The sequence below is a fragment of the Diaphorina citri genome, unplaced genomic scaffold, assembly GCF_000475195.1.
Source record: "Diaphorina citri unplaced genomic scaffold, Diaci psyllid genome assembly version 1.1 scaffold1013, whole genome shotgun sequence".
Lineage (NCBI taxonomy): Eukaryota > Metazoa > Arthropoda > Insecta > Hemiptera > Psyllidae > Diaphorina > Diaphorina citri.
This window is the reverse complement of record NW_007378443.1, coordinates 80034-103174: the sequence shown is the minus strand read 5'-3', so window position 1 is coordinate 103174 and position 23141 is coordinate 80034. Positions and strand designations below refer to the sequence as shown.

Genomic DNA, 23141 nt, shown 5'->3' with positions numbered 1-23141 from the left:
AAGGAGAAGGAGAAGGAGGAGGAGGAGGAGAAGGAGAAGGAGGAGGAGAAGGAGAAGGGGGAGGAGAAGGAGAAGGAGAAGGAGGAGGAGGAGGAGAAGGAGAAGGAGGAGGAGAAGGAGAAGGGGGAGGAGAAGGAGAAGGAGGAGGAGGAAGGAGGAGGAAAAAGAAGAGGAAGGAGGAGGAGGAGAAGGAGGAGGAGAAGGAGGAGGAGAAGGAGAAGGAGGAGGAGAAGGAGGAGGAGGAGGAGGAAGAAGAGGAAGGAGGAGGAAAATGAGAAGAAGATAAAGGAGGAGGAAGGAGGAGTAGTTAGGAATAAGAGACTTCAGGCTTTATGAATCGTTAAAAACACATGTCAGACAAGAGCTTTTTTTTCAAGTGTCCGGGAAAGTCTGAATCTATGAATATCTGAGGAACGGTTTACCAAAAACATAATGCTATATTCTACAGCGAACTCGGGTTGACGAATTTTCCCAAGCTGTACGTTCTACACAAAAATGCGAACGGAGGAGTTGGAACACTAGCTCTGTGGGTTCGAAAATCGTCCAGTCCCTTTGGAACTAAGAGCGAATCTGGGGTTCAGAACTGTCTCGAACCTAGCATTAGAAGTTTGCTTACTTTGTCCGTAATACCTTTGTGTTGGAAGGATTGACTTTTAAAACCAATTAAAAGTAAGGGTTAGGTGGTAGAGAACGCCTAAGGCGTTAACCTCGCCTAGTGGTTGCCTTCCACTCAAGAGTCTATTATTATTATTATTACAAATGTTATTCCCCGATTTAGTTTTATGACTTGAACTCGAACCACAAATCTCCAGATCCGAAGTCCGCCGCCCTAACCAATAGAATATACCACTCTTTTTCGTCTACTTTTTCTTCTTCTTCGCCATTTCCCGTGTTCAGACGGGGTCGGTGTTTTTCCATCAGCCCTCAATCAGACCACTCAGGGTGCTACTTAATATCTAAAAAGAAGAATATGAAGCTTTTATGAGGTTGGCTAATATCAAGCATTTGGGAGGTTGTTACTGAGAAAAATCATACAGTCAAGATTCGGCCATAGAGTTAGTTACCTATCCACTTCTTCCAATGATGCGAGATCAAAAGGCACACAAAGGGAAAATGAAGTCATATTTACAAGAGAAAACCAAGTCATATTTACAAAACCAAGTTATATTTACAAAAGGAAGTCATATTTACAAAAGGAAGTCATATTTACAAAAGGAAGTCATATTTACCTGAGATAAACAGCCGGACGCTTGCCCTCTTGTCTAGTGAGAGACATAATAGGACTTGGGTCCGCTAGCACAGCCTCACAATTGGGAGAGTAAAGGTCGGTCAGGAAAAAGTTTTCTGAAATATAGCGAAGAAAATATTGTGTTAATGAATAAGTTAATTCTGAACGAATAAGGTTTGTTCTCGGAACTGCTGGCTTTCTCCTATCCTGTCTTCCTTCTCTCTTCGATTTCGGGACGATAAGACCTTGATAGTGCCAGTTCCCTCTATCAAATTTCTTTTTTTAAAAAAATAAAAAATTCGGAACTGCTTTCCAATTACTTCAAGGCGTGTTCTTTTAAATCTATGCCTATCCAGGAACTGAAAAGTTTGGTTTTCAAGTGTCCGGGAAAGTCTGAATCTATGAATATCTGAGGAACGGTTTACCAAAAACATAATGCTATATTCTACAGCGAACTCGGGCTGACGAATTTTCGCAAGCTGTACGTTCTACACAAAAATGCGAACGGAGGAGTTGGAACACTAGCTCTGTGGGTTCGAAAATCGTCAAGTCCCTTTGGAACCAAGAGCGAATCTGGGGTTCAGAACTGTCTGGAACCTAGCATTCGAAGTTTGCTTACTTTGTCCGTAATACCTTTGTGTTGGAAGGATTGACTTTTAAAACCAATTAAAAGAAGAGCAAAGTTAAGCAAATGCAGTACTTACGGGACATGGTATCTTTCCTTCTAATTTGAACGCCAATGATGGCCTCCATGGGGACTTCGGTGCGGGGGATGCTGACAGCATGAGGGGGCAAATAGATGGGTTCCAGGTTCCCGAAATTACACTCCACCGGGATATTCTTCTTACAGGCCGCATGACACTGGGGGGAGATAACCAAAACAAGGAAATAGTTATAAATATGTAAAACCAAAAGTGGGAAATGATTATTCTGAATGAAACCAACACATACATATTTACTCACTTCATTATTACTGAACTTTTTTTCACCTTCACATATTGTACCAAATACATAAGACCTTGTTTAGACTGCGGTAGTAAAGGGACTTTTCAGTCTCATTCTGGCAGTATAAACAGGGTTTCTATTCTATTCTTCACAAATCATACAAAAAATGAAAAAGTAAAGTTAAATTTTACTACCTAAGGCATTAGCTGTCATTTAACAATTCACCCTGGTGCTGCCTGAGGCATTAGCCTAATTTTCCTTTATCTATTTCCCCTCTGTGATAGAAAGACCACGTTAGCTGCTATGGGACGTTCAGAGGCCCCTTTTTCAGATAAATTGTTATCTGAAAGAGGGGTCTCTGAGTGAAATTATGCTATTTGTTTGATGAAAAAATCCGAGAGTCTGTCTCTAGATGTTTTCATACATTGGCAGCCAACGTGTTGGAAATTCAGATTCCGACATGGAACCGGTTTCGACCATTTGGCGAAAGGAAAATACACCCATTCTCTGCCACCTAGCCTTTTGACTCACCGTGGTGCCACACCATTCACAGCGATAGCCGGCCAGACACTCGGCCGACCAGCAAGTTTTCTTGCACACGGCACACTTGGAGTTGGAGGGGAGATTGCCTTCCCGCCAATGATGTTCGTGGTGAACCTCCGCCAACTCCTTGCCGGGGACATAGGTGGCGTTCTCCTTGCAATCTGCCACGGCAAAGTCCTGACATTCTGCGTGCACGAAGTACTCACAGACTGGAAGATTCTGAAACAGGGAAGAAAATAGTACTCGTAGTCAATAGGGCCTATTGATGAAAATTTATATTCTGAAACAGGGAAGAAAATAGTACCTACTCGTAGTAAATAGGGCCTATTGATGAAAATGTATATTCTGAAACAGGGAAGAAAATAGTACTTTGTAGTAAATAGGGCCTATTGATGAAAATTTATATTCTGAAACAGGGAAGAAAATAGTACTCTGTAGTAAATAGGGCCTATTGATGAAAATTTATATTCTGAAACAGGGAAGAAAATAGTACTCGTAGTAAATAGGGCCTATTGATGAAAATTTATATTCTGAAAAACGGGGAAAAAATAGAACAAAATTGTTGATATTTTAAAAGGCTCGGAGAAGACTATTTGGTCAATTTTTACTTTCCTTATTCCCCGATGAAATAGAAACGAAATTAAAACTCGATTAGATGACTCAGAAAAAGGACCCTTATAAGGCCTCCAAATACTCGATCGAGGCCAAAATTTAAGGAGAAAATGTTCTTTAGCCTTTAGCTGGTTTAACATATTTGCTAAATTTCATCAAGATTGGACAAATCGTTTGAGAGATATAACAAAACAAAGGGAGAAAAAAGGAAGGCTCAAAATCTTATGAGATTTTATTTGTGTGATATACATTTCTGTCAAAAACATCAAAATTGGAGAAATTGTCCAGAAGTAAAGAAGGAACAAACAAATGGAAAACAGTCGCTTTAAACTTAGATTTCCTTTCATCCTCCCCAAGAGGAAGATTCTGATGAGATTTTATTAAAATTTCAGTATCTATCAAAGTTTACAGGAAGTTTGGTTAGGAGATATTGATTGTCTGATTAGGGGACGTTAAACAGAGAGTAGACTACTGTCTAGCTGTGAGACTATAAACAGGAGGGAACAGCTAACCCTAACCAGCCCAGCTAACCAGGGTGTATAATCACATTTGATTTATCAAATTTCACTGATCAAAACAAAGCAAGAACTAGTACCTACGTGTGTGGTGTCATTCATGTCTAGACTTTCAGGCCAGCCACTATCAGGTAGACCTGACAAGTAAACCTGAAAAGGTCCGTCTGTCAGGTATACCTGATGAGCACACACACGATCGGGTACACCTGGTCAGTTGTACTTGCCATCAGGTCTGATAGTAAGTGGCCTAATATATAATGACTGGTTAATTAAATATTCCCCCCTTCCTTGGTCAGAACTGGAACTGACAGTAGCGCTGACAAAACTTACTTTTTGCCAGCCTAGTTAGCTTAGTTGGTAGTGCGTCTGCCTTGTAAGCGCTAGGCCGCGGGTTCGATTCCCGAGGGCGGATTTTATCCTGATGGGATAATGTTTGTTCTCGGAACGGCTGGCTTTCTCCTATCCTGTCTTCCTTCTCTCTTTGCCAGCCTAGTTAGCTTAGTTGGTAGTGCGTCTGCCTTGTAAGCGCTAGGCCGCGGGTTCGATTCCCGCCCGGGGCGGGATCCTGATGGGATAATGTTCGTTCTCGGAACGGCTGGCTTTCTCCTATCCTGTCTTCCTTCTCTCTTCGATTTCGGGAAGATAAGACCATAGCAGTTACAGTTCCCTCTGTCAAACCTCTTAAAAAAAAAAAAACTTACTTTCACAATGAGTACCGTATCCGCTTTCGTCCAGCCTCTTTCTACACACGTTACAGAATTTTCTCTTGTGATGACTCTGTTCCGACCAGCAGTGAGCAACGGGGTTCTGAAATCATAAAGACAAATGTCAATCAATGCCTTGATGGAGGACTCGGTAACTTTGTGAAGTTCCATATGAATTGAGATGAAATGATAACTATAATACTCTTCACTTGGATATTCAACTTAGTAAATAGGGCCTATTGATGAAAATGTATATTCTGAAACAGGGAAGAAAATAGTACTCTGTAGTAAATAGGGCCTATTGATGAAAATTTATATTCTGAAAAACAGGGAAAAAATAGAACAAAATTGTTGATGTTTTAAAAGGCTCGGAGAAGACTATTTGGTCAATTTTTCCCCGATGAAATAGAAACGAAATTAGAACTTGATTAGATGACTCAGAAAAAGGACCCTTATAAGGCCTCCAAATACTCGATCGAGGCCAAAATTTAAGGAGAAAATGTCCTTTAGCTGGTTTAACATATTTGCCAAATTTCATCAAGATTGGACAAATCGTTTGGGAGATATAACAAAACAAAGGGAGAAAAAAATTAAAACTTGATTAGATGACTCAGAAAAAGGACCCTTTTATGGCCTCCAAATACTCGATCGAGGCCAAAATTTAGGGAGAAAATGTTCTTTAGCCTTTAGCTGGTTTGACATATTTGCCAAATTTCATCAAGATTGGACAAATCGTTTGAGAGATATAACAAAACAAAGGGAGAAAAAGTGCAGGCCCAAAATCTAATGAGATTTTATTTGTGTGATATACGTTTCTGCCAAAAACATCAAAATTGGAAAAACCGTTCAGGTTATGATGGAACAAACAAACAGAACAAACGGAAACAGTCGCTTTAAACTTAGATTTCCTTTCATCCTCCCCAAGAGGAAGATTCTGATGAGATTTTATTAAAATTTCAGTATCTATCAAAGTTTACAGTACCTAGTACATAGTCAACATACCTGATCCTAGAAAATTGGTAAGTACATTCTCGTAATTGCGCTGCGTAAGATACTGGGGTAGGTTGCCCACAAACAGGGCCAGATTGGGGCCGTGAGGGGAAAATTGGTAAGTACATTCTCGTAATTGCGCTGCGTAAGATACTGGGGTAGGTTGCCCACAAACAGGGCCAGATTGGGGCCGTGAGGATCCTGTTTCCATTGCAGATAGAACCTCATCAGCTCCATTTGCCGAATGGATTCCTTGCCGAGTTGTTTGACGATCTTCCACGGCTTTTCCGTCCGCTCTAGAACTCTTTCCGTCACTGTGAACAGAACAATAAAGAACAGTGAGATTGCAGATAGAACCTCATCAGCTCCATTTGCCGAATGGATTCCTTGCCGAGTTGTTTGACGATCTTCCACGGCTTTTCCGTCCGCTCCAGAACTCTTTCCGTCACTGTGAACAGAACAATAAAGAACAGTTAGGTTAGGTTAGGTTAAGGTTAGATTAGGTTAAGGTTAGGTTAGGTTAAGGTTAGGTTAGGTTACATTAGAAAGCTCACCCAGATCCAGGCTGATCCCCAAATGTGAGGTGGTTTTTAGTTGGTAAAAATCCAACTTAATCTCATTCACCACGAGATTATCTTAAAAAGAAAGGAAGATTTTCCACCTCTACGATATGTTGTTGTTTTCAAATGTCGGGAACTTGGCCATTAGGTCATTCTCAAAAAAAAAAAAAGTGAGTACATGGGTCAATTGTGTGTACAAACGATAAGGATGATTTATAACTGGACAGTACCCTCCGTGGCTAAGTGGACATCACAGGATATCACACTAGGCTTGTACGCAGGAGGTCCGGATTCGATTCCCGTTAGGTCTTTAAAAAAAAAAAAAAAAAAGAAAAAGAAAAAAAAAAAGTGAGTACATGGGCCAATTGTGTGTAGAACCGATAAGGATGATTTAGTGGACATCACAGGATATCACACTAGGCTTGCACGCAGGAGGTCCGGATTCGATTCCCGGCGGGGCCGAGGTTTTTTTCGGCTCTGTGCTTGGAGTTCGGGGTACACACAATTGAGTAGCTACTTTAATCGAGTAGCGACCAGTGGCGGTATTCCCAGAGTAAAAAGATTCTTGAAATATGGAAATTGATTACAAAGGAGCCACTTAAGTAGTAATGTTGTCATATCCACTAAAGTTGTGAAAAAGCTCTGCTATACCACAACACAGTCGTGACGTCATGTATCTAAGATGGAAAATGGTAAGTCATGAAGTCATATATCAAAAGTTTAAAAAACAAACATACCTACAGACAGACAAGCTAATCATTGAGTTCAAACTTAGAATTTTATTAAATTCCTTCATTCAACTGGAGCCTAGAAAGTTTCTAGTAGAAACTAGACGAATTTCTTACTCACCTCCCCTGTCTAGCAGAATTTCGCTCAGTCTATAATCTTCAGGGGATCGCTCTTCAAACCCGAACCTCTTGAGGGCATCTCGTATGAGATCGGCTATACTCGTGTCATCATTGACAGGCACGATACTGTACGGGGTGGGGGTCTGTAGCTTGCCCCCATACACTCGCACCTCCCCTGAGCTGTTGTCTTTGAACCTGGAAGACCAAGAAATTTTAAATGTGTTAAGCAAAGAATGCATTACTATCAACATACATATGGGTACATTTGACACACAGAAAATAGATGATTTTATCCAGAAGGAAGATATCAAATATCACCAATAATGCTTGCCGCATATGTTCCCCGATTAATAGATCTCACAAAATGAATTGACTTAAACTTGAACCACCAATCTCCTGATCCGACGTCCATCACGCTAACCACTACACCACCAAGGTTAGTAATATCTTATAAGGGGGAAATTTTGAAGCAATTGTCTGTTCCCCACTGGTTGACTAAAACAATAAATTGGAGTTCACCACTGACATAATTCAGAGCTAAGCAATATTAGGCAATACTCGCAAGCTACCTATCAATATTTCTTCCAAAGATGTGAGATTGAAATAACAATAGTGCTTATTTATACTGCTCGCATAGGACTGAAAAGTCCCTTTACTCCAGCAGTAGGCTACTACTATTATTTTGGTCCAATTCTCAAATTATATTGAGGAAAAAATTCCATAACTCGGCTGGGATTGAACCCACGCCCTCGTGTTTACCAGACGAGCGCCTTGACCACTACACTACCGAGGCAGGGAAAGGCACATAAAGAGAAAACTAAATTGTAGGTATAGGTACATATGTAAACAAAGTAGGTTTTTAGGGTCAGGTTCTCTTCCTCCATTAGGTTAAGCCTGAGTCGGAGGAGGATACCCTTGAAAGTTCTAACTTTTTCCCCTATTGACATTTTTTTTAAATAAAAAATAAATAAATAAAAAAATGGGTGTTTCAACGCCTTTATTTCGTAGCAATAAAACAGCTGCTACATTAGCATGCCCGTCCCGTAGTATACCTCTCATCAGATGGATGAGAAGAGACACAATACTTCCCATTTAGGTGTTGGGTCAACACGAGAACACCAGAAAGGAACCCGTTGAAATATTTGCAATCGAAAAACGAGTAGGTACAAATTTTCATCAATGGTGGGCATCGAACCAGGGACCTTCTGCATGGCAAGCAAGCGTGTTACCACTGGGCTAACCGTGGCTAGCCTTTATTCAAATGCTTTAAAATTGGTATTCTTAGATTAGTACGTATAAGCTTAATCCAACTTTTACGGCTATTTGCTTCTACACCTAGACCTCAGAGTGAACTATTGCAAAGTCAACACAAGAACACCAGAAAGGAACCCGTTGAAATATTTGCAAACGAAAAACGAGTAGGTACAAATTTTCGTCAATGGTGAGCATCGAACCAGGGACCTTCTGCATGTTAAGCAAGCGTTTAACCAATGGGCTAACCGTGGCTAGCCTTTATTCAAATGCTTTAAAATTGGTATTCTTAGATTAGTACGTATAAGCTTAACCCAACTTTTACGGCTATTTGCTTCTACACCTAGACCTCAGAGTGAACTATTGTGTACGAATTGAAAATTTGGAAGAGTCGGAATGAAGATTTACCTGTTCCTAGAGGTACGATTGCACATGGAGGTGAAGAGCATTCACTATCTTGTCCTACGTTGTCCAGACACTGCAGAACCCATCCAATGGTACCGTCACCTCCACACACCAAGATCTTGTAGTCCTGGATGTGACGAAATACGTATAGTCTGTGGAAGAGAAAGTAGGGATATTCAAATAAAATGGGAGGCGGATTAAAAATAATCTTTTTTGGGCTGTCCCGTAATACTAAAAAAAAAAAAAACTTATAAAATCTGCATACTTTTACCTGAGATAAACAGCCGGACGCTTGCCCTCTTGTCTAGTGAGAGACATAATAGGACTTGGGTCCGCTAGCACAGCCTCACAATTAGGAGAGTAAAGGTCGGTCAGGAAAAAGTTTTCTGCAACAGTGACAAGGAGGAAATCATGTTATTGAATAAACAAACACAAGTTGAAATGACAAAATCGATGATGAATTTCTGGTCTTCTCGCATTGAGTCACCACCTAAAATCCTATTTAGTGCATCCCGAGCCAGGGTCAAAAATCAGCAATAAAATTGCACTGGAAAACTTTGATTTGTATGAACATAATCTCCGCAAGGTCGATTTCTCTGTAACATGTCCTACGTAATAGCCTCATGAGGTACAGTGGAAGAAGAGTCAATTTCTTTGTAAAATGTCCTTAGTACATAAGAGGCAAAAAAAAAAAAAACAAAGATCCACACCCATTGAGGATGACATCCATGAATTTGTGATTGTGAAGTAGCCAGCTGAAGTTCTTATATTATGTCGACATATACGTTCATAGATTTAGATTAATAATTAATAATATACCAAAGGAAAGTAGAATTTAGGGTGGCTTACCGGGATTCTTAGTAATATGGAAAGCTCTGAGGGCACAGGTGAGAATGTGTTCAAGCGAGGCAAGACGGGACACTGTGATTGGTCGAAATATCCTCCGTCTTACCGACAGGTTGCCGTCATACACTTTGATCGTTTCTGAAATCCAGAACAAGAGTACGAAAATTCAGAACTAGACCTATCCGAAAGTTGTGGAATAGGTAGTAAAAGTCCAACTTTTTTGTAGCCATTTCCTCCAACGATTCACATTAACACTTTGTAGTAAAATATTGCCCAAGATATTAGTTTTTGAGTAAATTGAACCTTCAAGGGTCCTTTGGAGTCCCATAGTTCCCTAAAATGCTAGTGTTACCTTTCTGAACTACTACTTAGTGTAGTTAGCATTTCAATAGAAGAAACAAAGTAAATCTTGCGGTGAGGGTAGGTAATGTGAGTAAAAGAGTAGCCTGCCGCCGAATGGTTGGTGAAACTAAATCCTCCGTCACTTAAAGACCTTAGTACTAAGCAGTTCTGTTATGAAGTGACATTTACCTCCTTAAAAAAAGTACCTAAATAACTAACCTTATTATGTAAAAAACCTTAACTTACCTTCATCTCTATCTTCTTTTTCTTTGGCTCCTTTATCTTTGGAATGGGACAAAGTGTGTAAAAATGCCAATGATTACTCACCCAGGTAAAGGGCCTCCGTTATCCAAATCGAACACCTGATATGGATTGAGAAGTTTCCTGAAGTTGGATATCAGCTCCAAACCTTGACACCCGCCCGACTTAACGTTGACAAACACTAGCAGGGGCTGCACACCGGGGGGTGTCATACTGGGTTCTATGTTGGGTAACAACATCACTGCGGACACGAAAAACAGGGGAGGTACGTATTAGAATATTAGACTTATCAGAAAAAAAAGAAAATCGAAGAAAACCCCCCTAAAAAAACCTGTTAACAGTCCAAGTTCTCTGAGTATACAAGAATAGACTTATAACTACTGTCTACCACAGATAGGTTAGGATTGAATGCTAGAGAACGGGGGTTCGATTTCTGACAAAGTCGAATTTTTTTCTGGCAAGATACGGCCGAATCCTACTCCGTGTTTAGATTTCAGGGCAACAAATTAGCAATAAATTTTAGTACTTCAATAATAAAAATAATAACAAATTATTTACCTGCAGATAATGCTATGAAAGTTAAACTCAAAAGTTGGCACATGCTTTTGGCATAATACGCAGAATAAATCTATTCACATATGTAGATTGTAGGTACATCTGTTAAGGTCACTGAATAAATTTAAAGCTAAAAAAGGACCAAACCCTGTTTTGGTCATTTATGGTAAAATGGCTTTTCTAGTGCGGAACGTTGTACTCAATAAACTTACCCAACAAATGTTTCTCTTCATACGAAGATTCGCGTAATATGTACAATGCTTTGACAGCTTTATTTGCGTCTTCATATGTGATCACCATGAGGAGGAGGAGGAGGCAGCATTATCTTCCGAATCCCGATGTCGAGACTCTCCACTGCTGAACTCTTCTGAAATACTGCGAGCTGAAACCACCATAAGACAGCAGCACAGGAGAACGTCAAAAATTGCCCAAATGGAGCAGTTGCAATTGGGAAAATATTATTATTAAAAGGTCGATTCCTACGTAAAAAGATGTGAAAAATCCAAATCTGAGGTCAAAACTACGAAAAAGTAACTTTAAAAGGTCGAAAATTCAAATTTTGATTGCCGTTCTAATGAAAAAGTTCAAAGAGTTGTGACGTCATGTCAGTGAGTATTGAGGGCCTATCTACCATATAAATTTTTACATTCAAAATTGAATAGCCACACATGGCCTTGTTGCTTAGCGTGTAAATAAATAAATAAATAAAATTGAATAGACTAGGCATTTAAAAATGCAACAAAATTGATAGCTTTTTTTATACTAGCTACAATAACTGCAGCTAAATGTAGAAGAAGTAATTATTTATTACTGAAATACTTACCTTAGTTGAAAAAAAAATCTTATTTTATGTACCTAAGTACTTTCTAATTTGTTCTCAGGTAAATGCAACTCACAGTCTGAGCTGAATGAGTACTGTCGGTTACATGAATCTCTTAAAGTCAAATACATGTCCACTCTATTTGACACAAGATGTATTCTGTTTGGCAACTGCAAGGATCTATCACCACCTAGCAACTTCAAGTCTACAGCTTTGATGTACGATTGTGCATTAGATGGGTGTAAGGATGAACTCACTAAACATATGAATGAGTTGCTGTCATCTGTGTTCTGGATTCTCGAGTCTAAACTCCAAGAGAGGAGTAGGGAGAAGGTAAAATTTGTCTGTATGATGACCCAGGACATGGATCTAAATATTACACATTGGCGGAAAATGGGCACTTGAAATATGTATGAGTACGTATTTCATGTCTTCTTTCCAACCATGTCAAGTGGGTTACCCTAATCTAAGGAAAGATTTCGTTCCATCAGACTATGTTGAATACAGCCCTCCAGTGGCGTAGCGTGTATGTATGGCGGCCATACAACTCAAAAGTTCACTCTAATGCCCATAAATATTAATGGCATGTACCTACTGTGATGGGACTTGGTAGACCTGTGCATGAGCCCTACAAGGCCCTACACTTGAATTTAGACCACGTTACGCCACTGCAGCCCTCACATAAGGCAAGTAAAAAATTTTAGTAGGTAAATTTTTTCTTTCTCCCGATTTCGAGCAATTTGGGTAGACAATATGTGTTCGGTTGTCGTAGGGTTGCAAAGAAATGGTTAACAGCAAATGAGCTGTATGTATACGTACGTACAGTAAATTACTACTTCATTTAGGCACTTTTTATATGGAATTTAAAAATATAGATAGGTATTTTTTTAATTGTATAAATTTTCATTGACATGGTAGGCTAAAGACTTGGGTATCTACACATAGGATTCACTCAATTTGACTAGGACTCCACCATTACCCAAATTGCTATCCTCCCCTGATACAGTCAGGTTGTCCATCCCTGAAATAATATGGAAACAGACAAGTGAGAAAAAAAAGCATTGTAGTATGTTTTAAAATTAAATTAGATGTTAACTGTCTTGTATCTGCATTTGAGCAAAAGAATTTTAATCCCAGTATACTAATTAAAAATCTAATTACTTAAATATGGAAATAATATCCAAGCTGTTTGAGTAGGAGCTGTCCACCTACCTGTTTCTATATTTCCATTTTCATCATCTGCCTCCGAATCAGACCCCCAATCATCTGCATCCGACCAGTGTCTCAAATATAGATTACATACCTGTGGCCGAGATCAAGAGAAACTACAGAGATGCCATCATACATTACAGCAAGGTTAGTCGAGGGAGACCTATTCCACCTTAAACACTTGTTAAAGTCTAGAGAAGACCAGCAAAGCAAATATTTAAACGGGTAACTTTCTGGTGTTCTTGTGTTGACCCAGCACCTAAATGGGAATCTCTTGTATCTCTTTTCGCTCATTTGATGAGGGATATACTACGGGATGGGCATGCTACGACACAGACCTCGTGAGTCTAATGCAGCAGTTGTTTCATTAGTGCGAAATAAAAACGGCAGTGAAACACTCATCACATTTTTTAACTCTGACAATACTTTATTAAATTTTTTCAGTACCAAAACGCGGGTTTCATTGAGACCGAAGCTTGTTTCAAAGCCGCGAGGTTTGCTCTGGATCAGAAATGTGTGTTGGATGCTCATCACTACTTACAGGTAACATGAGGCTTTAGCTTAGGAAAAACTTGGTTGTCTCTACCAAATTGTAAATAGTAAAGCTCACCACTACATGTTTCGTATTTAGCCTTTAACGGCTCGTTCGGACACAGACCTATGCATACATAGAGTTGAATGGAAATTGACATACACACTGGTTATACCTAGCAGCGATAGAACTTTTCATACACTTCCCAATGAATCACTAAAGTTGAACAATGTTACGCGTGGTGGAGTCTTGCCGTGGCCGATTGAAATTTGATTCCGGCAATATCAAATAGGTATCATTGTTAGGAACATAAGCTGCCTAAAAGGTAATATATGAACATCAATGTCAAGATTTCCAAGTTTACAACCCATAGGAAGTTTTCAATGAAGAAAATGTAAATGGAAGGAAGGCGAACATTTTCAGTTTCCCTCGTGTGACGGAAAATCAATTGTTCCAAATTACCTACTTCACTGTCGGGCTACAATGCTATTTGGGAGTTCAAAGTTTCAACTCAAACAGTAAGTATGTCTGAATTTGATGACATTTGGCAAACATGTCACTTAAATGCCAAGAGGAGATTTGGTCAAAAAAGGTAGGTACTAGTATTGGTATTTAAGTGTTACTTTTCAGTTTGAAGTACATAACAACCTAAAGAGATTACTTAAATACTAACAGTCAACTTCTTACCTGAGGTACAGGCATGCTAGCATGAAGCAGAGACATGACATTAACCTGAGTGCTAATAGGGGATTCTATTTCAACCACATCTCCCTCTCCCCCTTCTATTTCCGCTGTAGCAACAGGCGTGGTTACAGAAGAAAATGTAAATGGAAGGAAGGCGAACATTTTCAGTTTCCCTCGTGTGACGGAAAATCAATTGTTCCAAATTACCTACTTCACTGCTACGATACTGTCTATGAGTTAAATAATGTGACGCTGACACTACAAAAATATGAAGGTGCAGGCTAAATAGGTATTGGAGAATTCAAATTATTTTATTAATATTATAAATTATTATTTTAATTTAGGCTAGAAGTGGTAACCCTCAAAGTCTAAAGTCATTAGTCACTAGGAGGTAGACGTCCCCTGTTTTACGGGGGGGGAAAACTTTTTTTTTTTTTTTTTTTTTTTTTTTTAATAGTGCTTATTTATACTGCTCCTATAGGATTGAAAAGTCCCTTTACTCCAGCAGTAGGCTACTACCATTATTGGGGTCAAATTCTCAAATTTTATTGAGGATAAATTTCCATAGGTCGGCTGGGATTGAACCCATGCCCTCCTGTTTACCAGGCGAGCGTATTGACCACTACATGGTCGATAGGTAGATGGACCACTACAGGCAGATAGAATAATAAATTGAAGGGTTTGACGCAAAAACGACTAATAGGATATACGAATTTTATTAAGGTTCAAAAACGTCTTTGCGTTAGACTTCTCAATTTTATAATTATTAAGAGAGATGGTCTGGGGTACTAGTCATTCATTATCTATCTATTACTCACTGCTACCCCCTCCCCCTAAATTGGTCCACTATGTTTTTTTTTTTTTTTTTTTTTTTTTTTTTTTTTTAAGAGGTTTGACAGAGGGCAAATTGGTCCCCTTTTTTTTTTTTTTTTTTTTTTTTTTTTAAACTATGAGACTTGAGCCAAAAGGTTGCAATTCTGGGTTCCGAGTTATGTAGATTCTAGCAAAAAAAAATATTTCTTCCTCAGCAAAGCACAGATCACACAAATTCTTGATAATATGGCATACCAAGATAATCAGAAATGGTGAGTGCGATCCATCACCCACCATGCTTCACGCATCCCATATCTTATCACTTATCTCATCAGCACCACCACGTTTTGTACAATGTTGGAGTTTTTCCCATGGTTTCCTCTGCTTATTCATTTCGATCCATCACCCACCATGCTTCACGCATCCCATATCTTATCACTTATCTCATCAGCACCACCACGTTTTGTACAATGTTGGAGTTTTTTCCCATGGTTTGCTCTGCTTACCTATTCATTTGTTGCTACACGACCGGCAATGATAAACGTTTACTAAATCGAATTTATATTGTAGCTCACTCTCCTCTTTTACGAAACCCACTTGGAATTATAAAGAAAAATTAACGAAATATTTCTTTCTGAAAAAATTACGAAGAAAGGAATGCAACGAACCTCTGTATTTTTATTGTTCATTTATTTTTTAAATATGTAAGGTTTGATCCGAAAATAAATCTAAATATTATTCATTGAATGATCTAGAATCAATAGTAAACAACATCTAATAAACTCTAGAAAAGGAGAGACAAAAGAAGCAAAAAACCTAAACAGTAAATCACTATAAGGTTGACCCTTGGAAGATATGCTCACTAATATATGTCTGCTCTAAACAAAAGTCCAAGAGTACGAAGCTTTATTTAATTACTTTTCAATTTCTTTTCCTCTTTTGCTTTGCCATGTTCTCGTTCAGTCGGGGTCGGCATTTTTCGTCAGCCTTTTCCAATCTTTCTTTTACCTAGGAAAAAAACTCCCTCGCCCTAATTTACATTTGATCAGGTCGATTAAGGGTCTTTAAATCTTTAAAATGACCGTGTGTAAGTCTTTCACACGGCTGGGTTTCTCGAGAACGGTTTGGAATATCGAAAGACCTCAGGCCTGATAGACTCAGGGGTAAAAATTGATGTCCCTCAGGGGCATTAAACTGATCATCTAAATTTCATTTTTGGCGTCTGGTCTCTTCCAAACATTGAGTTCTTAATTAACTATAACTAAGTCAATATGTGTTTCCTTCAAAATCGAACGGCTGGTGTTTGGTACTCTTGAAACTCTTCATCCTTCCACAAGAAAGCAGCAAGAAAAAAAAACAACAAATATTCTCAAATGAAACAGCACTCACTCAAATTAAAATAAAGTAACACCAATATTAAATCAACTGTTTGAGGTAGAAAGTTTAAAAATCTCATTGCAGACCCTTGGACATGTAGAAGAACCCCCCGGGGAAAAAAAAAAAAAAAAAAAAAAAAAAAAAAAAAAAAATTGTGTAATGGCGGACAAACAGCAAATTTTGACGGCTTATCAGTGCAGTACAGAAAAGTACTGAATTTTGACTTCAAAGGCACTGAAGTACTGACTTTTTTGAAAGGGTACTGAGTGTGTTTAGATTTCAATGATAGACATCAATCGAGGTATGGGTACCCGATACTCATTCTGATGGTGGCGTGGGTTCAAGAGATTAAATACAGGTACGTACCCGAGAAGATTGTACCTAATAATAATAGAGGGCATGATAGAAGGAAGAAACACACGTGGGGGGCCACCCCTAGAAAACATCCAGCAAATACTCAGAGATGCAAATGTAACAACCTATCATGACCTGAAGAGGAAAGCAGAGAAGCGAGAAGAATCGTGAGTTACTACAAACCAGCCTCATGGCTGTTGACTTATGGTGATGACGTACCCAAGGGGTACGCGGGCGGCTCCTCTCTTCCTACCCCTTTCATCTTTGTCTTCCCTCTCTTTCTCTCGTGTTCGAGACAGGATATCTAAATATGTACCAATGGCATATAGAATGGGGGAAAATTTACCTCCTTTGTTACATCAAGTCCATGAAAGAAGGGCTACTTTTTCAGTTGAAGAAAACTTGTTTCATATTCGTATAAGCTTAACCCATCCTTTGGGGGCAGTTGCCCCTACACCCAAGCCTCAGAGGGGGGCTTTTTGTGTATGGAGTTGGTTTCCTATGGCCTTTATTTCATATTTCATGGGCCTCCTTGAATGTCTGTACTGAATGGATAGGGCTTATGAAGAGTACGGGCTTTTGATAAGTAGGTACATTATTGAAACTTTAGTTTGAAATAAAAACTACATATATTAAAACAGACACAACAGGCCCTAGGTTCATCAAGGGGGCCTGAAACCATTTCTGTAGCAAGGGAAATTTCAGGCTGTTTAAGGTCCCCCAGTCAGCCTAGTTAGCTTAGTTGGTAGTGCGTCTGCCTTGTAAGCGCTAGGCCGCGGGTTCGATTCCCGCCCGGGGCGGATTTTATCCTGATGGGATAATGTTCGTTCTCGGAACGGCTGGCTTTCTCCTATCCTGTCTTCCTTCTTTCTTCGATTTCGGGACGATAAGACCATAGCAGTTACAGTTCCCTCTGTCAAACCTCTTTAAAAAAAAAAGACACTACAGGCGACAGGTGGCCCCCATTTTACCATGGCCTTTATTTCATATTTCATGGGCCTCCTTGAATGTCTGTACTGAATGGATAGGGCTTATGAAGAGTACGGGCTTTTGATAAGTACATTATTGAAACTTTAGTTTGAAATAAAAACTACATATATTAAAACAGACACTACAGGTGACAGGTGGGCTCCATTTTACTATGGAATAGTTCGGATCCTCTTCCTTGTGCCTCTAAACCTCATTGAGATAGCACGTATGATGGAGAATTTGGTTTGGATTTGAGTGTTTTAGAGCTTATGAACAAAGAACGTTTACAAGGTTTAAAATAAGTTCTCTAAGCTCTACATAGGTACGTTTAAGGAACGGATGTCCGTACTTTCTCTAACGATTATAATACCCGCTGATTGCCCGCAACTTACGCTCATATCATCGAACAGACCGCGGTCTGGGTTTGTCAGACCATCTGACAGAGTTGGACCTCGAGCTTATTCCGCCACCCAAGTTCCGACTATGTGGCAGATCCAGGTGGTCTGAGCGAGAGTGGCGGACATAGGGGCTGAAAGCATAGATCTTGCGTTCACCCTAGAAGTCCAAGAGCTGAATTTTGTTACAGCACTCTACATTACACTGATACACATTAGCCTTAGCGTCATGAGTGTTTTAGAGCTTATGAACAAAGAACGTTTACAAGGTTTAAAATAAGTTCTCTAAGCTCTACATAGGTACGTTTAAGGAACGGATGCCCGTACTTTCTCTAACGATTATAATACCCGCTGATTGCCCGCAACTCACGCTCATATCATCGAACAGACCGCGGTCTGGGTTTGTCAGACCATCTGACAGAGTTGGACCTCGAGCTTATTCCGCCACCCAAGTTCCGACTATGTGGCAGATCCAGGTGGTCTGAGCGAGAGTGGCGGACATAGGGGCTGAAAGCATAGATCTTGCGTTCACCCTAGAAGTCTAAGAGCTGAATTTTGTTACAGCACTCTACATTACACTGATACACATTAGCCTTAGCGTCATAACACCTGGGATATAAACATCCAGTGCCCTACACTCATAACACCTGGGATATAAACACCCAGTGCCCTACACTCATAACACCTGGGATATAAACACCCAGTGCCCTACACTCATAACACCTGGAATATAAACACCCAGTGCCCTACACTCATAACACCTAGGATATAAACATCCAGTGCCCTACACTCATAACACCTGGGATATAAACATCCAGTGCCCTACACTCATAACACCTGGCATATAAACACCCAGTGCCCTACACTCATAACACCTGGGATATAAACACCCAGTGCCCTACACTCATAACACCTGGGATATAAACACCAAGTGCCCTACACTCATTACACCTGGGATATAAACACCCAGTGCCCTACATAACACCTGGGATATAAACACCAGTTTATCCTGCTCAATTGAGACTAAAAAGTCCCTGTAGGTAGCCTCAGAGGGGTATAGCCTGCTTAACGATAAAACAGTGTGGAGCGGAGAGCAAAAAGCATAGAGCTTTTCCTATGATCTCTATGCGGTTTGAATTCCTCGCTTCTCTCTATCGTCACTTCATATATCTTTCTTTTCGCTCTAATATGGTTAAGCGAGAGGAGTCATGTACTATGGTGTCATCGCGCACGGGAGCGTATGCCGTGACGTCGAAGTTCAAAGTTTACCGGTATTTTTTAAATCTATTCATCTTCGGATCTAGAAGTCGTAGAAGAAAAAGAAAAATTCCCTAGTTTCTCATTTTTCCTGCTCTTTTACTTAGAAACCTCACCTAAGTAGGCACAACTGCTCTATTTACCTACCTGTATCATCACTGCTCAGTTAATACTCTTCAGCGTGAACCATCACCGTCTCTTCTCGCCACACCTGAAATCAAACAAAGCATCAGGCACCCGATTACATACAGAAAGTCCCGGGTTCGATGCTCACCATTGACAAATAATTTCCGCCCCGGTCGGGATTCGAATTCAGCACCTCCGGCTCGAGTCAGCCCTCTTAACCTCTTGACCACAGAGGGCCTTTTTTTCATCTCATTTTTGCTTATCCTATAGGAAGGAAAGTAATGTAATCGGGTCAAATTTTCGATGGTCAGTTTTTAGTGCCAAAACACTTTTTGAAGTCCCTAGAGCCTAAATCCAAAGTTTCAGCCATTGGTCCGTGTGTGTGTCTGAGTGTCCGTCTGTCTGTCTGTAAACAAAATATCTCGAGAATGGTAAGAGCTAGAGACTTGAAATTTGGTATGTCGATGTCAAATATGACAAAGATGAGACACGAAACTTTTTTGGTTAAGATCGGTGCAACGGTTGGCGGCATTTTACCGCTTTTTGGCGGTTTTCGGTGTAATTTAACAATATATCGGGGACGGTATGAGCTAGTTAAGATCGGTGCAACGGTTGGCGGCATTTTACCGCTTTTTGGCGGTTTTCGGTGTAATTTAACAATATCTCGGGAATAAGATCGGTGCAACGGTTGGCGGCATTTTACCGCTTTTTGGCGGTTTTTGGTGTAATTTAACAATATCTCGGGAACGATATGAGCTAGGGACTTGAAATTTGGTATGTAGTTCACAAATGTGTCAAGGATGCAACTCAAAACGTTTGGTAGAGATAGGTGCTGCGGTTGGCGGTATTTTGACCGCTTTTTGACGGTTTTCGACCGTTTTTTGGCGGTTTTCAGCTATACCGACTAAACGGTTAGAGATATAAAATTTTAGGGTATAAGAACAAGAACACCCAAATAATAAGCATTATTCATTAGGATAAGGAAAGTCGTGTGATGTTCACACCAGATTTTTTTAGTATACACCTTTACCTCTCCGTCTCGCCAACAGTTGGAAGCACAGGTGAACACATAGACACATCCAAACTCAAGATGTCCCTCCTCTCCCGACCCCTGGGGTGAGAGTTGCAGCAGAAGTGAAGGAATGAGAGTGGACAGGAGTTGACATTCGAATGTGAGTGGCGAGGCGCAATGAGAACACTTCAGGTCTTTGGTGACCTCCGCCCGGGACATCCAGAGAACCTCGGAATCATCGCGACAATACCTGGGAAATTGGAGGAAAAACTTACGGATACGGTTAGCCCAGTGGTAGCGCGCTTGCTTGCGATGCAGAAGGTCCCGGGTTCGATCCCCACCATTGACAAATATTTGCACTCGTTTTTTGATTGCAAATATTTCAATGGGTCACTTACTCTAGCCTAGAATCTTTTTTTACCACGTGTTGTGTATACCTTTACAAGTTACCAAAAAAAAAAAAAAAAAAAAAAAAAAAAAAAAAAAAAATGTGTTTAACTTTTAAAAATAAAAAAAAAAAAAAAAAAAAAAAAAAAAAAAAAAAAACAGAAAATACCTTAAAGGTAATCGACGGCCGGTCGACTATGTTTGGACACACCTTTAGAGTCAAACACCTGCCTCAGTGGTGTAGTGATCAAGGCACTTGCCTAGTATGTAGGTAAACCAAAGGAGTGGGAATGTCACTTCTTCCGGTAGTAAATGATGCCGCTAGCAATTAAATTCTATAAAAATGTGCATAAGTAGGTAGGTAACCAGGTACCTAAGTCATCATCAAATCTCAAGTCGTTCCGTCCAAGGGTACGGGTCGGCTGTGTACAAAGCCTCTCCACCATATTCTATCATTATATTTCTGATGAATATTGATGGTGTTTGGATTTTGTCCTCTTTTGGATATGTCTCTATTGATCATATCCTTCCACCGGAATCGCGGTCTTCTTCTTCTTCTGCGGCCATTCAATTCGAGGTTGAACATTTGTTTAGGTATCCTGATATATTCCATCCGTTGCATATGTCCGTACCACTTCAGCCTTGTTCTCTCTATCCTCTCTTGGACTTTTTCAACACCAGCAAGATTTCTACATACTTCATTTCTAATCCTATCTCTACGTGTTTTACCCAACATACTACGAACGAATCGCATTTCTGCCGCTTGTAATCTGCTTTCATCTTTACCTAAGAAAAAAAAAAAAAAAAAAAAAAAAAAAAACTCACCTCACAACATGGCCAGGATTATGTCGGATACGGGACACGAACCTGTGGAACATCTTATCACCATGACCAGGCGCGGACTTCTCATAGCCCTCCCCTCCCCCTCCCGCCCCTGCCGAGCTGAGGGCATTATCCACAGGGTTGGACTTGGTATAGGCATGCAGAAGACTGGCTACATGGGAGTCGGGACTTGACTCACAGTCCAGGGTCTCGGGTTCGAAGTTCAAGTAGTGAGGAACGAATTGGAAACACTGGGAAGATACCTGGAACAAGACAGGATCACAGGAAGTGAGGTTTTAAGTTCCAACAGACGTCCCTTCTGAAAGTCAATACTATGAATAAAATTGTACATGTCTTGGTCAGTAAGTCAGTATGTACCTATCCATAAAATCTTGTAAATAAGTATGTGCTTACTGTACCTAAATATTTATGAGAACTCGATTGCAGAAGGGGGCTATTCACACCTCAGGAAGCTTTGGCCCATTACAATACAGCAGTAGATGTGTTGAGAGCTATCACAGATTGGCTCTGGTTAGGGGGTAAGTTTAAATCATGGAGATATCTTGTGTTTTGCCCTATCGAAATAAAGTTTCTATTTCTTTTGAGGTAAATTATTTATAGCTCTCACCTATGAAAGGGAAGTCTTTGTATAATTTGTCATTAGGTATTGTAATATATCTGGCTGCCCTTTCTCTCTTAAGTACACAATTATCACTGCAACCTTCTTAGTTCTATTGTGACCATTTTTCATAGTTTTCTGTTTTTATCAACAACTTATTACCAAGAGTAATCAAGGCAGGTTAAATCTTGGAACTCACTTCGTTAATTCAATAACCACTTAGCTATTTACCGTTTTCATGATTCCAGGAGCACTCGAAGGGCTAAGTGCAGTGTCCATTCTACTGTTAACTCTACAACAGAAAGTGCCCACAACTTCCACCTCTGTGCAGAGGAATAGTTCATTCCAAGAGAAATCGCCTCGTACTCTAAGGTAAAATGAATGCTCATGTTATAGATACCATAATTTTTGAGGTAAATAGAAAAAAAAACTTCAAAGTATCTATCAATGTATGGTAGTAAACTCGTTCCGATAACGAACATTATTCCATCAGGATAAAATCCGCCCCGGGCGGGAATCGAACCCGCGGTCTAGCGCTTACAAGGCAGACGCGCTACCAACTTAGCTAACTAAGCTGGCAGTAAAGGATTGAAGGAAGCAATAGGTAACGCTGTGATATCCACAAAAGTTCCATTACAACTCTTTTTGATGAAGAGATTTAAGTATATCTTACCATTTCCTACTTGCAGGTAATGTGGCGACATATGAACCCAGCAGAGCGTGTTGAGGCCGCCAATAACTTGCGTCATGTTACGGCTCAGTGTGAAGGTGCTCCTGTACCTCTTGTACTGGAAGATATATTTCCAACCATTTCCCGATTTTGAAAATTTGGACCGATTGCAATACTTTCATTACTAGTATAGCTCCGCTATACTGTAGTCTGTAGTAATAGAAAGTAAAAAATCTTGATGGAGGAAACCAGGAAACTGTAACTGCCAGGGTCCTATCGTCCCGAAAGTAAAGAGCGAATAAAGACAGGATAGGAGAAAGCCAGCAGTTCTCAGAACGAACCTTATCTGTTTAGGATAAAATCCGCCCCGGGCGGGAATCGAGCCCACCGGCTAGCGCTTACAAGGCAGAGTGCTACCCTCCATGCTAACTATTTAAACGCTAAGCTGGTGTTTAACCCTTTAAACCAGCAGTAAGTTGTAGGTACTACA

The 23141-nt window shown here is 40.0% G+C and overlaps 1 protein-coding gene and 1 long non-coding RNA gene across 2 annotated transcripts in view; one reads left to right on the top strand and one right to left on the bottom strand.

Annotated features, from left to right (window-relative positions):
- LOC103513722 (diacylglycerol kinase theta) overlaps nucleotides 1-23141 on the bottom strand; it is a gene marked incomplete in the record, with an annotated part of 55973 nt that overhangs the window by 19786 nt on the left and 13046 nt on the right. Inside the window, 3 exon segments of the mRNA XM_026826847.1 lie at nucleotides 1933-2089; nucleotides 2705-2925; nucleotides 4545-4650. Coding sequence (XP_026682648.1) covers nucleotides 1933-2089; nucleotides 2705-2925; nucleotides 4545-4650 — 484 coding nt within the window.
- On the top strand, nucleotides 12697-13125 carry LOC113469282. Its single transcript, XR_003392744.1, has 2 exons — nucleotides 12697-12781; nucleotides 13079-13125. It is a non-coding gene; the product is annotated as an uncharacterized LOC113469282 (long non-coding RNA).